The sequence below is a fragment of the Microtus ochrogaster genome, chromosome 18 (genome assembly GCF_000317375.1).
Source record: "Microtus ochrogaster isolate Prairie Vole_2 chromosome 18, MicOch1.0, whole genome shotgun sequence".
Classification (NCBI taxonomy): domain Eukaryota; kingdom Metazoa; phylum Chordata; class Mammalia; order Rodentia; family Cricetidae; genus Microtus; species Microtus ochrogaster.
Window position 1 is genome coordinate 44,417,523 of NC_022020.1, and position 17,702 is coordinate 44,435,224.

A 17,702-nucleotide genomic window follows, 5' to 3' on the forward strand; every position below is an offset into this window, starting at 1 on the left:
AAGCCTCACAGAATACTCCAGTCAGGACTTGACCATAACTAAATTTTCTTTAGGTCCCCATAAGATTATCAATGCCCCCAATCAGCCGGAAGTAGCCTGGAATACTATGCTTATATTCCCAAAAAATAGACTATGGATATTTTCCTTTGTTTAAAAAAAAAGGGGGGGGGGAGTGGTATGAGACAATTCTGTATTCTGTCAATTATGTTTTAAATAAACACTGATTGGCCAATAGCCAGGCAGGAAATATAGGCAGGACAACCAGACAGGAAGTAGAGGCGGGGCAATGAGAAGAGGAGAATTCTGGGAAGAAGAAAGCTCTTTCTGTAGTCCTGTCCAGACACTGAAGAAGCAGGATGTGACCTGCCTTAGTGAAAAAGTTACTGAGCCATGTGGCTAACATATAATAGAATAATGGGCTAATGTAAGTTATAAAAGCTACTATGAAGTCTGAGCTAATGGGCCAATAAGTTTTATAACTTATGTAGACCTTCGGTGTGATTCTTTGGGACCTAATGACTGTGGGAACTGGGCAGGACAGAAACCCCAACAAGCAGGCCCTCATGTTACAGATCCCTGAAACACAAATTAGAGGCAATAATGAGCCTCCTAGTGTAAATTTAGGGAACCAAATTTGGTTCTTCTGTAAGAGTAGCAAATACTTTTAACTGCTGAGCCATTTAGACAGGCCCTGGTTCTGTGCATTTTAATATCAACTTACCATATGAGGTCACAGTGGAACTTTGCCATTCATGGTATCATGTCAGTGCACAAAATGTTCTTGGTTTAGGAAGTCTTATAGAATTTGGATTTTTCAACTTAGGAGTACTATTTAGATATCCTTCTAATAAAACTACAAAACTGGCAAAAATCTTTTGAGGCTACTGTTTATTTTTTTAAATTTATCAAATTGCTCACGGTTTATTGTTCAGTGAACTAAGGTTATATGTGCATCCTCAGTTGTAATTTTGGTATGGAGACACACTGGTCTGCTTCCTAAACTATGACATTTATTTAATGGGACTGATGCCATCATGACATCTCACATACATGCTGAATTCAGTCAGAAACCTTTAGCTCTAACCTTGATTATGATTTACTTATAATAGTTCATCTGATGTCTGTGTCTCAAACAGAAACAACATCACTTCTGTCAATAATACAAAATCATCTAAACTCCCTTACATCTAAACGATTTACTGGAAAGATTATTTCCACTTTCTAAAAATGGATTTAGTACATATGGCATCAGAGAAGTAGTCAGTCAATGTCAAGGGTTCTGTTGGCTAAAAAATGAGTGGCACCATTCCTGTGGTGACATTTTGTTTGAACTTTAGCAAATAAAGCTTGCCTGAAGATCAGAGTACGGAGCTAGACACACTGCTTAGCCATAGAGGCAAAACAGTGGTGGTGAACACCTTTAATCCCAGCACTCTGGAGACAGAGGCAGACAATCTCTGTGAGTTCAATGCCACCCTGGGCTACAAAAGACTGAATAAATCTAAAAGTGAAACAAATTCAAGTGGTGGTTGCTCACACCATTAATCCCAGCACTAGGGAAGTGAAGACAGGAAGTGATATGGCTGGGGGGAGAGAGAAATATAATGTGATATGGCTGGGGGGAGGAGCAAGGAGCTCAGGATTCATTCTGAGGTTTAGCAGAGAAGGCATTCAGTCTGAGGACTTGTAGAGACAGGACACCCCATTTGGTCTGAGGACTTTGTATAGGTAAGAACTAGTGGCTGACTGCTCTGCTTCTCTGATCTTTCATCATGTAATATGCATTACATATTTTAGGAGTTAGTTTTTTAAAAGTTTCTTTATTTGTCATCTTATTCTTCCCCATTAATGTTAAGAACTGAAACTCTCCACTAGGTGACTAAAGATAAAGATCACCCCTGAATATCAGACTCCAGGTTTTTATTATTAAGACCAATTAGGAATCACATTACACAGTCTAGGTACTTGGGTTGGACTCTGTGGCCATGGAGCCTCAGGCCTCAGATCTGCCCTTGATATATGTACGGTGCCACTTATGAGGCATGGGAGGCCCTGGAGATTACCTGGAGAGAAAGGTATCACAGATGATCAGGAGAGAGAAGAAATCAGTTTCTCTCAGACAATAAAGTGTATATGCAGTGCACTGTGGGTGTGGAAAGAATTGTGCCGTCAGAATACGGACATAGAGCAGTTTGCCCTCTCCTTGCATTACATATTTTAGGATTAGTTTTTTTAAAAGTCTTTTTATTTATCATCTTATTCCCCTCCATTAATGTTAAGAACTGAAACTTTCTACTAGGTGACCAAAATATAAACTACATCTGTCAAACTTCTGAGCAGATCCACATGGCAACATGATGTGGGATTTCCCCTCTGTATGGTATGAATGTTTTATTACTATTGGTTAATAAAGAACCTGCTTTGGCCTGCGGCAGGGCAGAATATAGGTAGGCAGAAAAACTAAACGGAATTCAGGGAGAAAGAAGGTAGAGTCAGGCAGATGCCATGTAGCTGCCAAAAAAAAGAGAGAGAGGCAAGTCTGCTGGAGAGGAAACAAGACATGTAGAAAATGACATAGTACCACAGCCACATGGCAATACAAACACAAATAGAAATGGGTTAATTTAAGGTGCAAGAGCTAGCTAGAAATATGCCTGAGCCATTGATCAAACAGTGTTGTAATTAATATAGTTTCTGTGTGATTATTCAGGTCAGGGCAACTGGGAAACGACGAAGCAGTCTTCCTTTACAGCAGTGGGTACTGTTTTCAAGGTTCCCATAAACAGTTTCAGGTTTGTTGACTCCAATCAAAGAGGTTGCACTTGGCATGGTAAACATAACAGACTCACCCTGACATGCTCCCGTGCGGATATTGGGGATAAAGCCCCGGCGACAGGGTTGAGGCTGGGCTGGACACATCTCACAGGGATGACCCCAGGCTCGTCCAATGGTGGCACAGCACAGTGTCTTCGTGCAGACGATGCCTGTCAGCTGCCCCTGGCACATCTGATTATTGACTTGTGTGAAACATGGGCCTGTCCTGTAATCTGGAATGAGAGAGGAGAAGAAAAGGCAGCATTAAAGACCCCGTTTACCAGAGGCAGAAACCAGAAACTTCCTTCTGAGCCATCCAAGGACAGAAGAGCAGATAGTTTCATTTTGAAAATTTATAACTTCCAGTCGTGAGATGTATATTCAGAGACCACAGTGGATTCTGCACTGGGCATTGCCAGCGGATGGCTCATGGCACCCAGATGTGCTTTCTTGGCTTGGATGATTTTAAAGAATTTCAATTGGTAGTAAACATTGTAAAAACGGGAAATTTCACAAGAAACTTGTATTTCAGGCTTTTCTTGAAAAACGTGGAAGTTCTAGTTGTGCTAAGTTCAAAGCGTCACATTGCAAGACAGGATAAAGCATCTTTCCTATTAGGACCCTCCTACTTTAATCCCAACCTTAGTATGCATTCAAAAGTCCCACCTGGGCTCCGAAGGCATTGTCATTAAGGATGAATCCTCCTTACCCACTAAGTATTCTCCTTTCAGACTAAGTGGTCAAGAGTTTAGAAAGCCAAAGTGACCTGATGAAAATGTGTTTTGCATATCAAAAACATATTTGGGCAGTCTAAACAATGCATAAATAGTTAGGTCTCATAAGCTGATGCCTATCTCTGTATCAGTCTGTATCTTTATGGTTAGCTTAGAAATGTCAAGAATTCTCTACAGGCCAGGCAGTGTTGTATTCTCTTTGTTCTGTTATCCTCTGCTGCTATAGATGATGGCCAAAATCTGGGTAAATGTGTGACGGGTGCATGATATACAGGCACTCATATGACCTTCCTATGACCTTCCTATGAAGTAAGGACTCTTACACCTCAAAGTGTAAGGTCAATATCTGGGGTCCACCTATCTTGGTGTCACTTTCGATCCCGCCCTTACACCCACTGACTCAGACTCAGTTTACTTAACAAAATTTTCAAGGGATCCACATGCATCTCAAAGCTTGAAGGCTGAATCAGACTATAGGCAACTCAAAGCTGGCCCTGGGTATTTCTAGTCTACTTTCCTCATGCTGAAAATTGACTTCAATAAACAATCTGGGGGAACTAGTAAACATTCTCGTAGGCAGAACTGAACCACCAATAAGAAAGCCATTGAGTGTTACTGCTGTGGATTTGCAAGACGTAAGAAATGAAAGAAAAGTTAGTTTCCTAATGACCGATTGGTATAATGGTTCCCAGTAGCCCTGAAAGTCAGAACACATACAAGAAAGGTTTCTCTCCAGAAAGACTGTAGCTCATCGTTGACCACCCTTTGGGAATGAAAGACATCTCCCAGGCTTTCAATGCAAAGACTAGTGGTACTGAGTCTTATACAAACCTGCGAATGTGAACGCCAAACTTAGATAACAATCTGACATTCACAATGGCATGTAGGATGTGTTACAGCATATAAAGGTTGTGCACGATCAAACATAACTTAAAACCACATAAAACCGCATTTAATGAAAAAGGAGGCTTCCTTGTACAAAATAAATGGGTATTTTAAAAGTTCAGTGTACTTAGAGAGCTAACATAAAGATAAGTAAATTCAATGTAATGAAACAAAATCTAGAATGGGTATTTTGGCACAAGCTGGCTTAACGTTCTCAGCTTAATTTCCACAAAAATAGCTTATTTTAATTCCCTCATAAGAACAGCAGATGTATTGGCTGCAAGCTGAATTCTTGAAGAAAAGTCTTTTATGTATATGGAAAGATATACCAAACTTAGGAATAAGTATTTTCCAGGTCATAACTTTTTAAAATCTTCATAAAACCCGTATTTTGCCATTTTAAATATTGGGTTTGCAGTTTTCAATTATATCAAGTTCTGAACATATAGAAAAACTCTATTACCAAAAGATGTTAAGATTATGACTCCGTAAGGTGCATGCATAAATTCTTATCTTCAAATACTTTAGGTTTTCTGATCCCCAGGGAAAAGGCCTGTGGGGCCTTCCTCTAACCCATCCTCAAGCAAACCAACTGGCCAGGAGACTCATTCCTTCATCTCCCCACAGCACCTACTGAAAAGGCTGGCCTCTTGGCACATTCTCAGTGGACACAAGCAGCTGTGTATCTTTGCCAATGACCTTTCTGGCAGAACAGATGCAGGCAACCTTGGGCGCCCTTCCAACAACAGACTGCCTATGTCTTCCTCCTATGGCTTATACTTTCCTCTGCATCAAATCCGCAGGAGCTTACTTATTACAATAACACTTTTATTTCTCACTTAAATAGCTTTAAAGTTTAAATTTGCATTCTTAGCTAGGCATGCAGTAACTGTCAATAGGCAACACAAGAACAAAAGTGCATACTTAAGAGGAATTTAAATTCTTGGTCAAATTAAAGTATTCTGTCCCTAAATTCAACTTGGACCTTGGCTATGAGCAAGAATCTGATACATGCCTTAGTCAATTGCTTGTTGATCATGTATTCTCTTTATGAAAGTTTCACCATTAACAAAATATTATTGTCCACACCACTAAGCATGAGGGGTCAGGGTGGGAGCAAGCATAGGAATGTTTCATCAACTTGGTATGTTGGAGCCAATGGATGAGAAACCAATAACTTCCTCATTGGGTTATGACCAATAATTTTACTTTTTTAAATTAGCCTAGGAATACAAATTTTTTTTTTATTTTCTAATATCTAAGTGAAACGTGAGTGGCTGAGAACTTGTTTTAGACCATTTGGTTTATTGATTTTGTTTTTAAACTCATTATCTTTTTTTTCTTCATTGCTTCTGTTCAATTGCATGATGTGTGAGGGGGGAGGCGTGTGTGCCATGGCTCACACGTGGATGTGAGGGAAAACTTGGTGGAGTCAGCTGTCTGCTCTCCATTTTATCTTATGCTCCAGAGATCAAACTCAGGCCAGTGGGCTTTCAACTTGGGGTTGCAAGCATCTTTAATTGCTGAACCATCTCCCTGGCTCTTCATTTCATGCTTTTAAACATCAGGACAATTAGCATGCTCATTAAAAAAAAAATCTGGCAACTCCTTGCATTTCATTTCCCACAAACAACTTAATTAAGGTATATTTTACAAGTCGTGAATCCATCTGTCTGAAACACACGATGAGAAGATTGCAGCACATTTATTGAAATTCAGTTCGGGAACATTTTTGCTACTTTTCCAACATTCCTGATGTCTATTACCAGCCCAGTCCTAGACAACCGCTCTCCAAGCCCTGTCACTACAAATCTGCATTTTCAGGACAACGCATGCAGATAAATGACATCATAGGCTAAATTGAGTCTGAGGCCCCAAATCTGCATATGAGAGTTATTCTTAGAGGAGTGGACCCAAGCACTGTATATAGCCCATGATGCAAGATGGCTAGGACACTGAACTGTAAGCATACATCAAGACAGAGGAGAGGAAGGGAAAGATGAACCAAAACAAAGTGGACATGAAAGAGCCTTCTAGATGCCTAGTATCTCATAACCGTATTTTAGAAAATCAATTATATTCTTTAAAAAGGAATTTGACAGGAGCCTCCTTGTATAGCCAGAAAAAGCTGTTCTCAGAGGGTGTGTATTATTGAACCCCAATGCCAAAGGGGAGATACCTCTGAGCTGCTGATGAAGAAGGCCCAGGGACTTTAAAACAATACATGCTCGTGCTATTTTTTTTGGGGGGGGGTACCACCAGAGTTAGATGAGAAGACCTAGTACTGAAGACACTATAGATCTTGGATGTGTGATATGGAGAAAATGACTAGGACTGAACTGGAAACTTCCTCCTGCCCAGCTAGCTTTCATGGCGCCAGAGAATGCTATGCAGGCCAGTTAGGGAGACACGGTACCAATGGTCTTACTTTTCTGTGAATATTATGATCTTATTAGGTCAATTGACTAAATAAGTAAGGTATATCCTAAGGGGTGCTATGGTTATGAGGTTAACCATTTGCTTTCTGATTGGATTTGGGGACCCACTCCACAGAAGGAAAGACAGACCTTGAACTAGAGACCTGGACAAAACCCCATGGCAAGGGAGTCATAGGCACTAAGGGGGGGGAGTGAATACTGCTGTTTATCTAGCTTGACAAAGCACAAGGCTGCCCTTAAACATGTATGCTTACCCCCAGACAAATGCCACTTTCAGGTGTATTCAGACACACTTCCCGTGCTAGTGAACAGTGATGAGCAGAGATTGATGGCTGTACAAGGTCCTCAGTATAAGTGATGGGTGAATGTTCTATCCTAACAAAGCAATCTATCTATTCCGTCCTCACTAAGGCTCATGGAGCACTGCCCAATAGGGGGCACGGCAGAAAGAATGCCAGAGTTAGGAAACAAAGCAAAATCTATGAAACAACATCTTCTAGCAAAGACACAGAGCTACAGATGCCTGCACAGGGTCCGTACAGGTGGGGCCAGTAACATTAAGGCGTGGGTTGGGGAGGGACTCAGGAAGCCCTAACCCTTACTGCTGAACTAGAGTTTTAGTGAGGGGCAGTGCATATAATTGCTTTCATGACCTCCCTCGCCCATCACTCTCAGGTAGTTTCAAACCAACTGTTACACAGATGGCTCTGGTTAAAATAAATGGGTCACAAAACCAAACCAAAAGCCTTGCAGCAGAGAGGTTCATTTTGAGAGGCATAAAAGAGAGATGAGATGAGAGTGATAAGAAAGGCTGGAAAGGTGAGAATAATCCTAAACATTATATATTTATGAAATTATCAAATAACAAAATTAGTCAATAAAAATATCTGAAGGTAATAAAAGTTCGATGAAGGACTAGGGAGATGGCTCAGCGGGTAAGGTACCTGATGTATCAGTACAAGGACCTGAGCATCTGGTCTCCAGCACTCAACGTAAAAACCACCTGTAGATCTGTAACCCAAGTGAAGGCAGGGGTACAAACAATAGGAACCTGGAGCTTGTTAGCCTGCCAGTATAGCCAATCAGTGAGCACCAGGTTCAATCAGTGAGAGGTGATGTCTTCAAAAATAAAACAGGCGGGGACTATGAAGGAGAAAAATGGTAAAATCAGGTAGGGGGACGGGAAGAAGAAAAAACAAAGATGAGGATGCTTGATAAAGCCTGAAGGAATCACATTATTTTATATGTGTCTAAAATTATACACAATACCTGTAAGTATGTTTACACACATGCATGCAGACACACACACACACACACAATCTTTCAATGAAATTATGCAACCTGGGATGACAATATTCCCCACAAGAGCCATAGATTATCTAATAAGAACCCCAGTACCAGGTCACAGACGCTTTCTTTAAGTTGTTAGTTAGGGTGGTCCAAGAGATCCTCAAAAAAATATAAACTACTGCTGTTATCCCTGGTTGTCTCTCAGAGGCAGAAAGTAAGTCCCTACTGCTAATGACACTGTACAACTCAGACACAGGGCTTCTGATCTGATAGCACCCTCCCTGAGAACTATCTCTCTCAGGATGAGAAATTACGATACAGGATGCCAAGGGAGGAGAGCAATCACAGTCTTATCCTGCTATGACATCTATGAGTCACCAGAATTACCAACATAGCAGTAGTGGCACTCACATCTTGGTGGTAACCAACAGTTATCTAATTGGACTTAAAGCCCCTTCAGCATGAAGGAAGCCATGCCTGGTACTAGAAACTTAGCCAACTACGCAGTGCTAGTGAAGTCATGAATCCTGGCAGACAACCTACTACGGCCACTTTAGGAAACCAGCATATTTCCTAACCACATTCTAAATACTTACCATTAGAGGCACAGATAACTGCTGTTGTCAACTCTCATCAAAGAAGCTTCTCTTGATAGCAGAAAGTCAGTATTGGTCATAATGCAAAGGTCAATCCCAGCCCTGACAGATACAGTTATAACACAACTCTGGCATCTACAGCCTAGGGAGTATTGCAGAAGGTGGTGTGTGTGGACTAGGAGCGTAAGAGCCAGAGCACCAAGAAGACTACTGTGAGATTTTGTCTTCTAGAAATGAGAGTGAAGCCACCCATACACGATATTGCAATGATATGGCTACCTACACAAGACAGGAATAAGTACAACATCAGTAGACATGCTAAGGTGTTGGTGTCAGAAATCCACCCCTAGTTAAAGAAGAACTACAGGCAACAATGAAGGACAATTAGTCTCTCCCAAGACTAAGCCCCATAAATGGTTATTTAATGATGTAAATGACCAGTAAGAAATTGGTCAGCTCTGATATCATACACACAAGCAACAAAAATGGACTCAGCAGGGAGTTTTTATATATTCATGTATATGTTAGTGTTAGATTAGCAATCAAAGGAAAAAGGTCATTGATTTGAGAGAGTGGAATAGAAGACATTGGAAGAGTTGGAAGGAGGAAAGAGAAGGAAGGAAGTGATATAATTATATCTTAATCGAAACAAAATACAATTTTTAAAAGATAAAAATGTTGATGTCTAGTTCCATGTCCATACACACTTTAAGTCACACATGGAGTTACACACCATACATGCACACACACACACACACACACACACACACACACACACACACACAGCATTGGCTGATTTGAGATTATTATATAAGATTAAGAATTAAAATTAAATTGAGATAAGGCTCATATTAAAGGGTACATTGAAATACAAAGAAGAAACAGCAACTTCTGGAAACACAGAGTTTTTCAAAAACAGACAAAGCAACTAAGGAGGAAAAAATGAAAACAAACTCTTGCCTTATTGGTAGATATACAATTTTGTTAATCTTTTGCTTTTCAGAGAGCAATAATTTATCATAATAAAGTTTATCACAATAAATTTATTTATTCATTTATTCTGTTTAATTCATTAATTTATTGTAGTTTTTGCTTACATAGTTCTTAGATTGGCACAGTCTACTAAACAGCACATCTTTATCAGCATGTAAAGCTGAAATCTGCCACAGCCCTTGCGTAGTTTTGGGTAAAAGAACTAAATGTCACCAAAGAAAAGAACTTTCTGCGCTGTTTAAAAAAAAGATGATTTTTTTTCAGCCAGGCAGTGGTGGTGCACACTTTTGAATCCCAGCACTTGGAAGGCAGAGGCAGGTGGATCTCTGTGAGTTTGAGACCAGCCTGGTCTACAATAGCTCAGGACGGGCTCCAAAGCTACAGAGAAACCCTGTCTCGAAAAACCAAAATAAATAAATAAATAAATATGATTTTTTTTTCAACGAGAGACTTTGTGACATGAAATTGATCATTTTAGAGAATCAAGGGGCAATGCTTCAAAGTCTCACTGCACTGCGGTTCACCAGCACGCACAGCGCGTGGCTAAGAGTGGCAGCCAGTAGCCACATGTGGTTTCCTCAATTGCAGCTTAAAATATGGGGGACATAAAACAAACATTCAGTTCCTCAGTCACACTTGCCGCATGTCAAGTGTTCAGAGGCCACACAGTGGTTAGTGGCTACCAAACTAGAAAACACACTTATTTACATCATCCCAGAATGTTCTAGCTATATATGCTCCTGTGGTTATCTCCCAACACCACAGAGAAATTGAAATTAGAACAGCACTTGGTGCTGAGGGAATGGCTCTAGAAGGGTCTGTGTGCCTGAGGACATACAGATTCAGAGCGCAATGAAACATGGCAACATTCAAGACTTACCTGCTGGTCCGCATCCAAACGCCAAAGACCAAATGCAAAGTCCAAAGACCCTAGCAGTTCTACGGCAATTCCCTTTTTATTGTCGTGTGGGTAGGGGAAAACAGCGACATATGAACAGAGGACAAAGCACACACGTGTGTGTGCCCACCATGAAGTCTGTGTAGAGCATGCGCATGCATGCACCACTGCTTCATCTGTGACCAGCCCTATTTGGTGACACAAATAACTCTTTTACTGATGGTCACAGTAGACTTACACAGGCTAAGCAAAACTGCCCAAAGTCACACAGTTGGTGCCTAAGTGATGCAGATTGTAAATAAATAATTGTATCTCTCATCAAATCCCTTCTTCTTTTTCAAGATTTTGTGTGCACATGTTCATATATGTGCATATATATGGAGACTAGAAATCAATGCTGCATGTCTTTCTCAATTGCTCTCCACACTGTTTTTTGAGATGGTCTCCCACTGAACCAGGAACTCTGAATCCACTAGATTGGCCAGCCAGGGATCCTTCTGCCACAGCCTCCCCAACTCCTGCCTCTGTGTCAGATATTTTTCTTTTATATAGGTGATGCCAATCCAAGTTAGGTCCCCACACTTGCACAGTGAGCACTCTATTGGTTGAGCCGTGTTCCCACCCCCAAATCCATATTCTCAACTATCACACGCTCTATCTTTCAGCATCTTTGATTATCACGGCAGAGTTCGTTCCACACTAGATCAATAGCTCGTGCTCTGAGCTAAAACCATTTTCCTGCCCATCTATTCATTGCCATACTTTCAGACTGTAAGGTCTTTATTCTGTCGATGAATTAGCCTCGTTTACTAAATGCTTCACTGGGTACTTTGATTTGTGACCCAGGAGCCACCGTGTCTAAGACTTCTGAGCCACTGCCCAGATCTTGCTGTTTCACAGTTGCTAATATTACATCATGCTCAGCTATGGACTTTCTCTTTCAGCGGGTCCTCTGCAGAGCGGCAGCACGGCCCACTCAAATCCTTATCAGCAGCTTTGCTGGCGCTCTCTGCGCGGCCAGGATGTAAGGAAGTGCTACTTCAGTGCTGAAAGAGGCTGTGGCGATGGAGCCAGGTGGACGACAAAAAAGGCTAACCCAGTGCCCAAGAAGCCAGGCACACTATCTACAGAAGATAACGTTGGACTGCACAGTAAAGTCTCAGTTTAACTTGAAGAATTGCATGGGTGCTCATAAAGTTTCAGTCCATCCTAGATGGAGCATCCGAAAGCATTTAAGCACTGTAACAGACGACTTAAATGCGAATCATTTTCCATAACTTAGCTTCCAAAACCTAGAAACAAAGAGGTCTGCTTGTGGATCGACACATGAGGAAATGATGTCTGTGAAGTTTGAGGAACTAGTCTCATCAGGAGGCTTTAAGGTAAGAGCCCAAATTTCTTGGCTCATCCTTTATCAACCAATAGGAAATGGTTCCCGGACATCTACAAGCGATGACTCTAAGGTACCAAGCTAGTCCCTGGCCTGGTTAGTGTCTGCTTGAGGTTCAGGGTAGAGTGTAATTCAGCCTTTCTCAGTGTGTGGGCAGTGGCCTACCAGTTACACAAAGCATCAGAAATATTTTGTCAGAAAAGGATTCTGTGGTCAAACATCAGAAAATATATTCAAGTTCAAGAGAACTGGCTCCTTTGGCTGTAACCACTAACCTTCAGGAGTGGTTAATGTACTCGTGTGCATATCAACTGCCAAGAGGAGGCTATAGTAGGCAGTCTTCAAAATTTATTTGCTCATAAAAATGTTATATATAGGAGTATTCCTGAAGACCGGTGAAGGGTGAAATACACTTTGGCAAACACTTATCTGACTTTCTCACCACACAAGGCCCTGTCATATCCTCAGCTGTGGCTGCCTGAAACAGATTTAGTGAAAGCATACCTTTTGTGTGACTGGCTTGCCTCCAGATGACATCACTGCCCCCATAAATATCTCAGAGAACGTAGGAACCTGTGCCATGCTATGATGCACAAGCAATCCGCTGTAGATCCTACACTACTGCCCAAGTCGCTATTGGTGCTGATCGTGTTTCTAAATGTCCACAGCCTCAAGGTTCTTCTGTCTTCCTTGCATTGTTCTTCTATCTACAAAAGCTCACATTTCAGGACTAGAATACTAATTCATATGTTCCTATGCAAGATTTTATAAGCAATGCAGGGCAGAGAAAATTGTGTGTTTGTGTGCGCACGTGTGCACACATACAAACACACAACTTACATGCAGATATGCGTAAGAGCAATATCAAGAGGAATCTACGTTTATTTCACATGGTACTGAGATTTTCAAGCAGTTTAAATGCTTCTTCTTAACCCTACTAAGCAAGGTATTACATTCTGCCCTCTGTGTAGGAGCACCCAGCTCAAGGCCTGGGACTGGGCGAGGGGCTGCCCGGCAGCTCTAGAACGCAAGCTTTCACCAATAACTTGCCTGTGATCTTCAAGGAGCTGACCTCCCTCCATTTCTGTTTGTAAAATGAACCCCATACAGCAGGAGAGTGTCCACGGAGCAGAGGCAGTGGACGTGTAAAAAGTGTATGGATAAAGTGGTCCCGCTTATGTAAGATGGAAGAAACCACTTATATGGATAGCGGGGTCCTCCCAAGAAAGAGCAAACCTCCTTCAGAGTGGGTCTCCCCACTATTCAAATCCCCCCCCCAAGCTTGGTTTAGAATCAAAGCCAGGACTCACAGCCTGAAAACTAATACTGGGCAGCCAGTAATAAATTAACTTTGCAGAGAGAAATACCAAATCCACAGAAATGCTTTGCAGGAAAAAAGAACACCCTCCATTTTTAAAAACCTCACCAAAAAGCACAATGGGCAAACACAAAAACACAGTGTCTGTCTGTCTGTCTGTGGGCTGCTGGAGGGAGCACTTTCGCTTCCTGGCTCCCACTCAGTCTTGTTCCCAGCCCTGCTGCTCTGATCTGATCAGGAGCAGCCAGGGGTTTCTGATTATCTCTGAGTTTCTGCTCAGATCATCCCCCTGCAGCCTCTCTGGCCTCCATGGAGAACCAGGCTGAGAGCCGTCCACACCCAGTGATGTACATTGAAGGAGACCTAGTTGGGCTTCAGGGTTTCGAAATGTCACGAGCATTCCAGAGACACAAAAACATCTTATAGTCAACCAATTTGTAAAAATTCTATTCAGGCTTTTGATTTCTCATCTCTGATGTGATTCTCAATCACATCTTGAGAAGTGTGATTCTTATTATGCTGTAGTATCTATTTACCTATCAGTCAATCTACATATTACCTATCTGTATATTGTCTGTCATCTATAGATCTATGCATCTACTTTCTGTCAATCATCTACCATTTTTCAGTCATGTGCTACTTATCCATTACCTATCAATCATCTAACAATCACATATCTGATGTGGGAGTGTCATATATCAATCTGTTGATTTCATTGGTTAAGTAATAAACAAACTGCTTGGCCTCATAGCTTAGAACATAGGTGGGTGGAGTAAACAGAACAGAATGCTGGGAGGAAGAGGAAGTGAGGTAAGACGCCTCAGACAGAGGCCATGCTCCCCTCTCCCGGGCAGACGCTTCAGGTCAGACATGCTGAATCTTTCCCGGTAAGACTGGTGCTACACAGATTACTAAAAATGGGTTAGGCAAAATACAAGAATTAGCCTGTAAGAGGCTAGAGCTAGTGGGCCAAGCAGTGTTTAAAAGAATACAGTTTCCATGTAATTATTTCGGGTAAAGCTAGCCGGGTGGTGGGACACAGCCCCGCCACTTTTATTACAACACATATCCATCACCTACTATCTACTTATCTTTCTTATCAATCAATCATTTATCAATTTCTCTCCTTATTGAGCAAATAATATCAAGTTGACACTTATTAGAAAAAAAGTCTTCTTTGGACTTATAATCATGCATTCCACAATTTCATTTCTGGTATAGAAGGTCTTTGTCTATTTTCCATCTAGTCACTAAGAAAATTATCCCAATTCTCAGGTACCTGCAGACAACTTTGATTAATATAATTATTTGATTAATAATTAAGATCCATGAGGCGGGCTTCCTTAAATGATCATACCTTTCAGGAACAAAGTCAAATGCTACCAAATTAGAGCAGAAAATTGAACAGCTGAGATCCACCTAACTGTTCCTAACACGTTTTGCAGCACAGTTTCATTCTAAAGCTAAACTCCCACAATTCACAGAGCTCTCAAAGCTCACACTGAAAATAAATCCTGAGCTATGTAGACAAAGTGGAGATATACCTAACTTGTCTAGGTCCAAACTTTCTTTTCAATTAGGAGAGCTTTCCACTGTGTGGTTCTTGGTGGGAGAATCATACAAAGTATATTTGCATATTTTTTCAGTGCAAGGGGACAATGGTGGCAGCGAAGCATAGAAGAAGGACCTGGAAGGACCTGGGTGGGTTTCCTGGCTCTCTTCCTCAGCACCTCGTCTCCACTCTCCTTTCCCCACGCTGCCCACAGGTCCTGTCCTATAACATATGCAATACTTTACACAACATTCCTCTTTTACCATCTTTAGTTACAGACGCTGAATTTTTTCTCTGGTATATTTTTGGCAATTGAGAACCCTAACTGAAGCATGGGCCATCTTATGGTCAATAAAAATTTTTTAAATGTTAGGTACAGCTTTAAAACTTCACATTTTTTTCTGTTTGCTGATTTTGTAGTTATGGGGCGATGTGTACAAGTGGCAGCCAATGCTCTGCCAGTGTCTGGATTTAGATTAGAAGTTTAAGCAGAGCTACACTAGTTCTATTATCCAGTGGAGACCCAAATATTAATCTTCCCTACATTTCCAGCAATGTTAGGATGCTTAGAGGGTCTTGCTCATCATTAAGCCATTTCAAGAGGCTTAACCATTGCAGAGGTCTTTGCGCATGCTGGAATTGTCCAACATGAAACCCTTCTCTGTCTCCAGCACACTGATTGGTCAGAATGACACAGACATGAGCTATCCCAAGAAAGGAAGAAAGGATCCAGTGGGATGCACTGGTTTGAGGTTAGTAGGAGAGTAAAAATGACTTTGTAAAAGAAACTATCAACTATAAGGCACAGAGGCAACTGATTCTAGTGAGAAATGAGAGGCGGTCTTATAAAACACCGAAGGCTGGCTGATGTTTTAACCTGGAAGACGCTGCCCAAACAATCTCAATTTCTCTCTCTCTCTCTCTCTCTCTCTCTCTCTCTCTCTCTCTCTCTCTCTCTCTCTTTCCCTCCCTCCCTCCTTCCCTCCCTCTCTCTTGGTTTTGACTTTTCAAGACAGAGTGTCTCTGTGTAGCTTTGGAAGCTGTCCTGGAACTCGCTCTGTAGATCAGGTTGGCCTCGAGCTCACATAGATTCACCTGTCTCTGCCTCCCGAGTGCTGGGATTAAAGGTGTGCGGCACCACCGCCCGGCCAAAAACACTGTCTTAACAAACATTGGAAAACTTAGTGTCTGCCCATTAGTGTCTAAATCCTGAATTACCACCAAGTCTTTGTGAAAACTTTAATGAATAGTTAATGAAATAGTTAGGGCAGGTAAATCTGTGAGCACATAAAATATAAAATATAATGACTTGGAACGTCTAATAGGGTTCTATGCTCTGAAAGACAGACTGTATTAGTGTGGATCAGAAAAATCTTAGTCTTTATATAAATCAATGCTTCTTAACATTTTAAGTGAAAATATCTGGAAAAATTTAAGTATGTAGTAATACTTTTCAAAATCATAATCTGTACAGAGCAGACCAGTCTGGCTGCCAGAAGAGGCTCCATAATTGCATTTCCATCTTGCCGTGGTGCCTGGCTTGAGTCTGGGAATGTACCATTTTTCACAGTCCTTGCAGTGGTGGCTGGTGACTGATGGGGCTAGCACACTGCTGAGGACAAATGGGCGAGGGCAGGGACGGGGTTAAACCTGCTCAATGGCGAAGCCATTTCTCTTGGCTTTGTTGTCATCTTAGATTCTCAGAGAATTGTAGCTCTCCCCTTCCTGTACTGTTCACGTTCGAGTGTATTTGCTTTCAGCTATGTTTTCTCTCTCAAAAACAACACTGATAACTAAGAACCTCTAAAAATCGTTTTGTAATTATGAAGCTCACTAAGAATATCACATATTTGAACACATGGAAATATCACTACTAAGCAGAAATCATAAAGGGACCATAATTAAAACGGAAATATTTTGCAGAAAAAAAAAGCAGCACTACCAAAATGTAACAGCTAGTGATCACACAGGTGGGGGTTATGTAGATATCAAGGGTCAGCATATTTGGCTAGTGTGTGTGGAGCCCTGGCTTTGAACCCTAGTGCTACAGCAGCACCAGAAAGAGATTAGGTGCCCTGTGTATATGTAGCAGTCACTATTCCCAGTAAGTAAGGGAGGTTAGGGATGAAAGGAAATACAAATTATTATATTGATAAAGTTTTACTTATTTAAAGAACTGAGTAGGGTCATTTTCTTGCTTTGAGTGTCTGTGTGTGTTTGTGTGTTGTATGTGCATGTGATATATTTGCATGTGTGCGTCTGGGGATGCATGTATCTGTACACACATCCTGTCCTGCTATATCATATGGAGTCTTTCACTGAAGCTGGAGCTTGGCTAGCAGCCAGCAAGTCATAGTAACCCTCCTGTCTCAGTCTTCCACAACCCTGGTGCTACGTGCACTGGGGACTAACTATGCACACCTTTTCATGTGGATGCTGGGGCATCAAACCCAGGTCCTGATGACCTCACAGAGAGCTCTTATCCACTGAGTCATCTCCTAAGGCACTGCACACTGTGCTTTTAAGTTATTCAGTCTCATACTGAAGTCCACCTGGGTAAGGACAGAGTCGTCTTGCAGAAATGACTCATTTTAGTGAGAACCATCATATTTTTCAGGACTGAATCCAAGAAATAATTCACACATGGGACTTACTTAGAGATACTTGTTAGAGTTTAACTGCAAAGCAACAAACACGTATCACCTGGAATCAGGGATTTAAAAAGTTACATTGAGAACGGTATGTGATCTGTGCTGTAGTCTTTTACCCCACAGGTTTTATCTGAAGACTTCTT

General features: G+C 41.4%; 1 protein-coding gene across 1 annotated transcript in view; it reads right to left on the bottom strand.

Annotated features, from left to right (window-relative positions):
- Fbn2 (fibrillin 2) overlaps positions 1-17,702 on the bottom strand; it is a 202,491-nt gene that overhangs the window by 144,228 nt on the left and 40,561 nt on the right. The window contains exon 6 of the mRNA XM_005356130.2: positions 2,850-3,047. Coding sequence (XP_005356187.1) covers positions 2,850-3,047 — 198 coding nt within the window. The remainder of the gene's footprint in view (positions 1-2,849; positions 3,048-17,702) is intronic.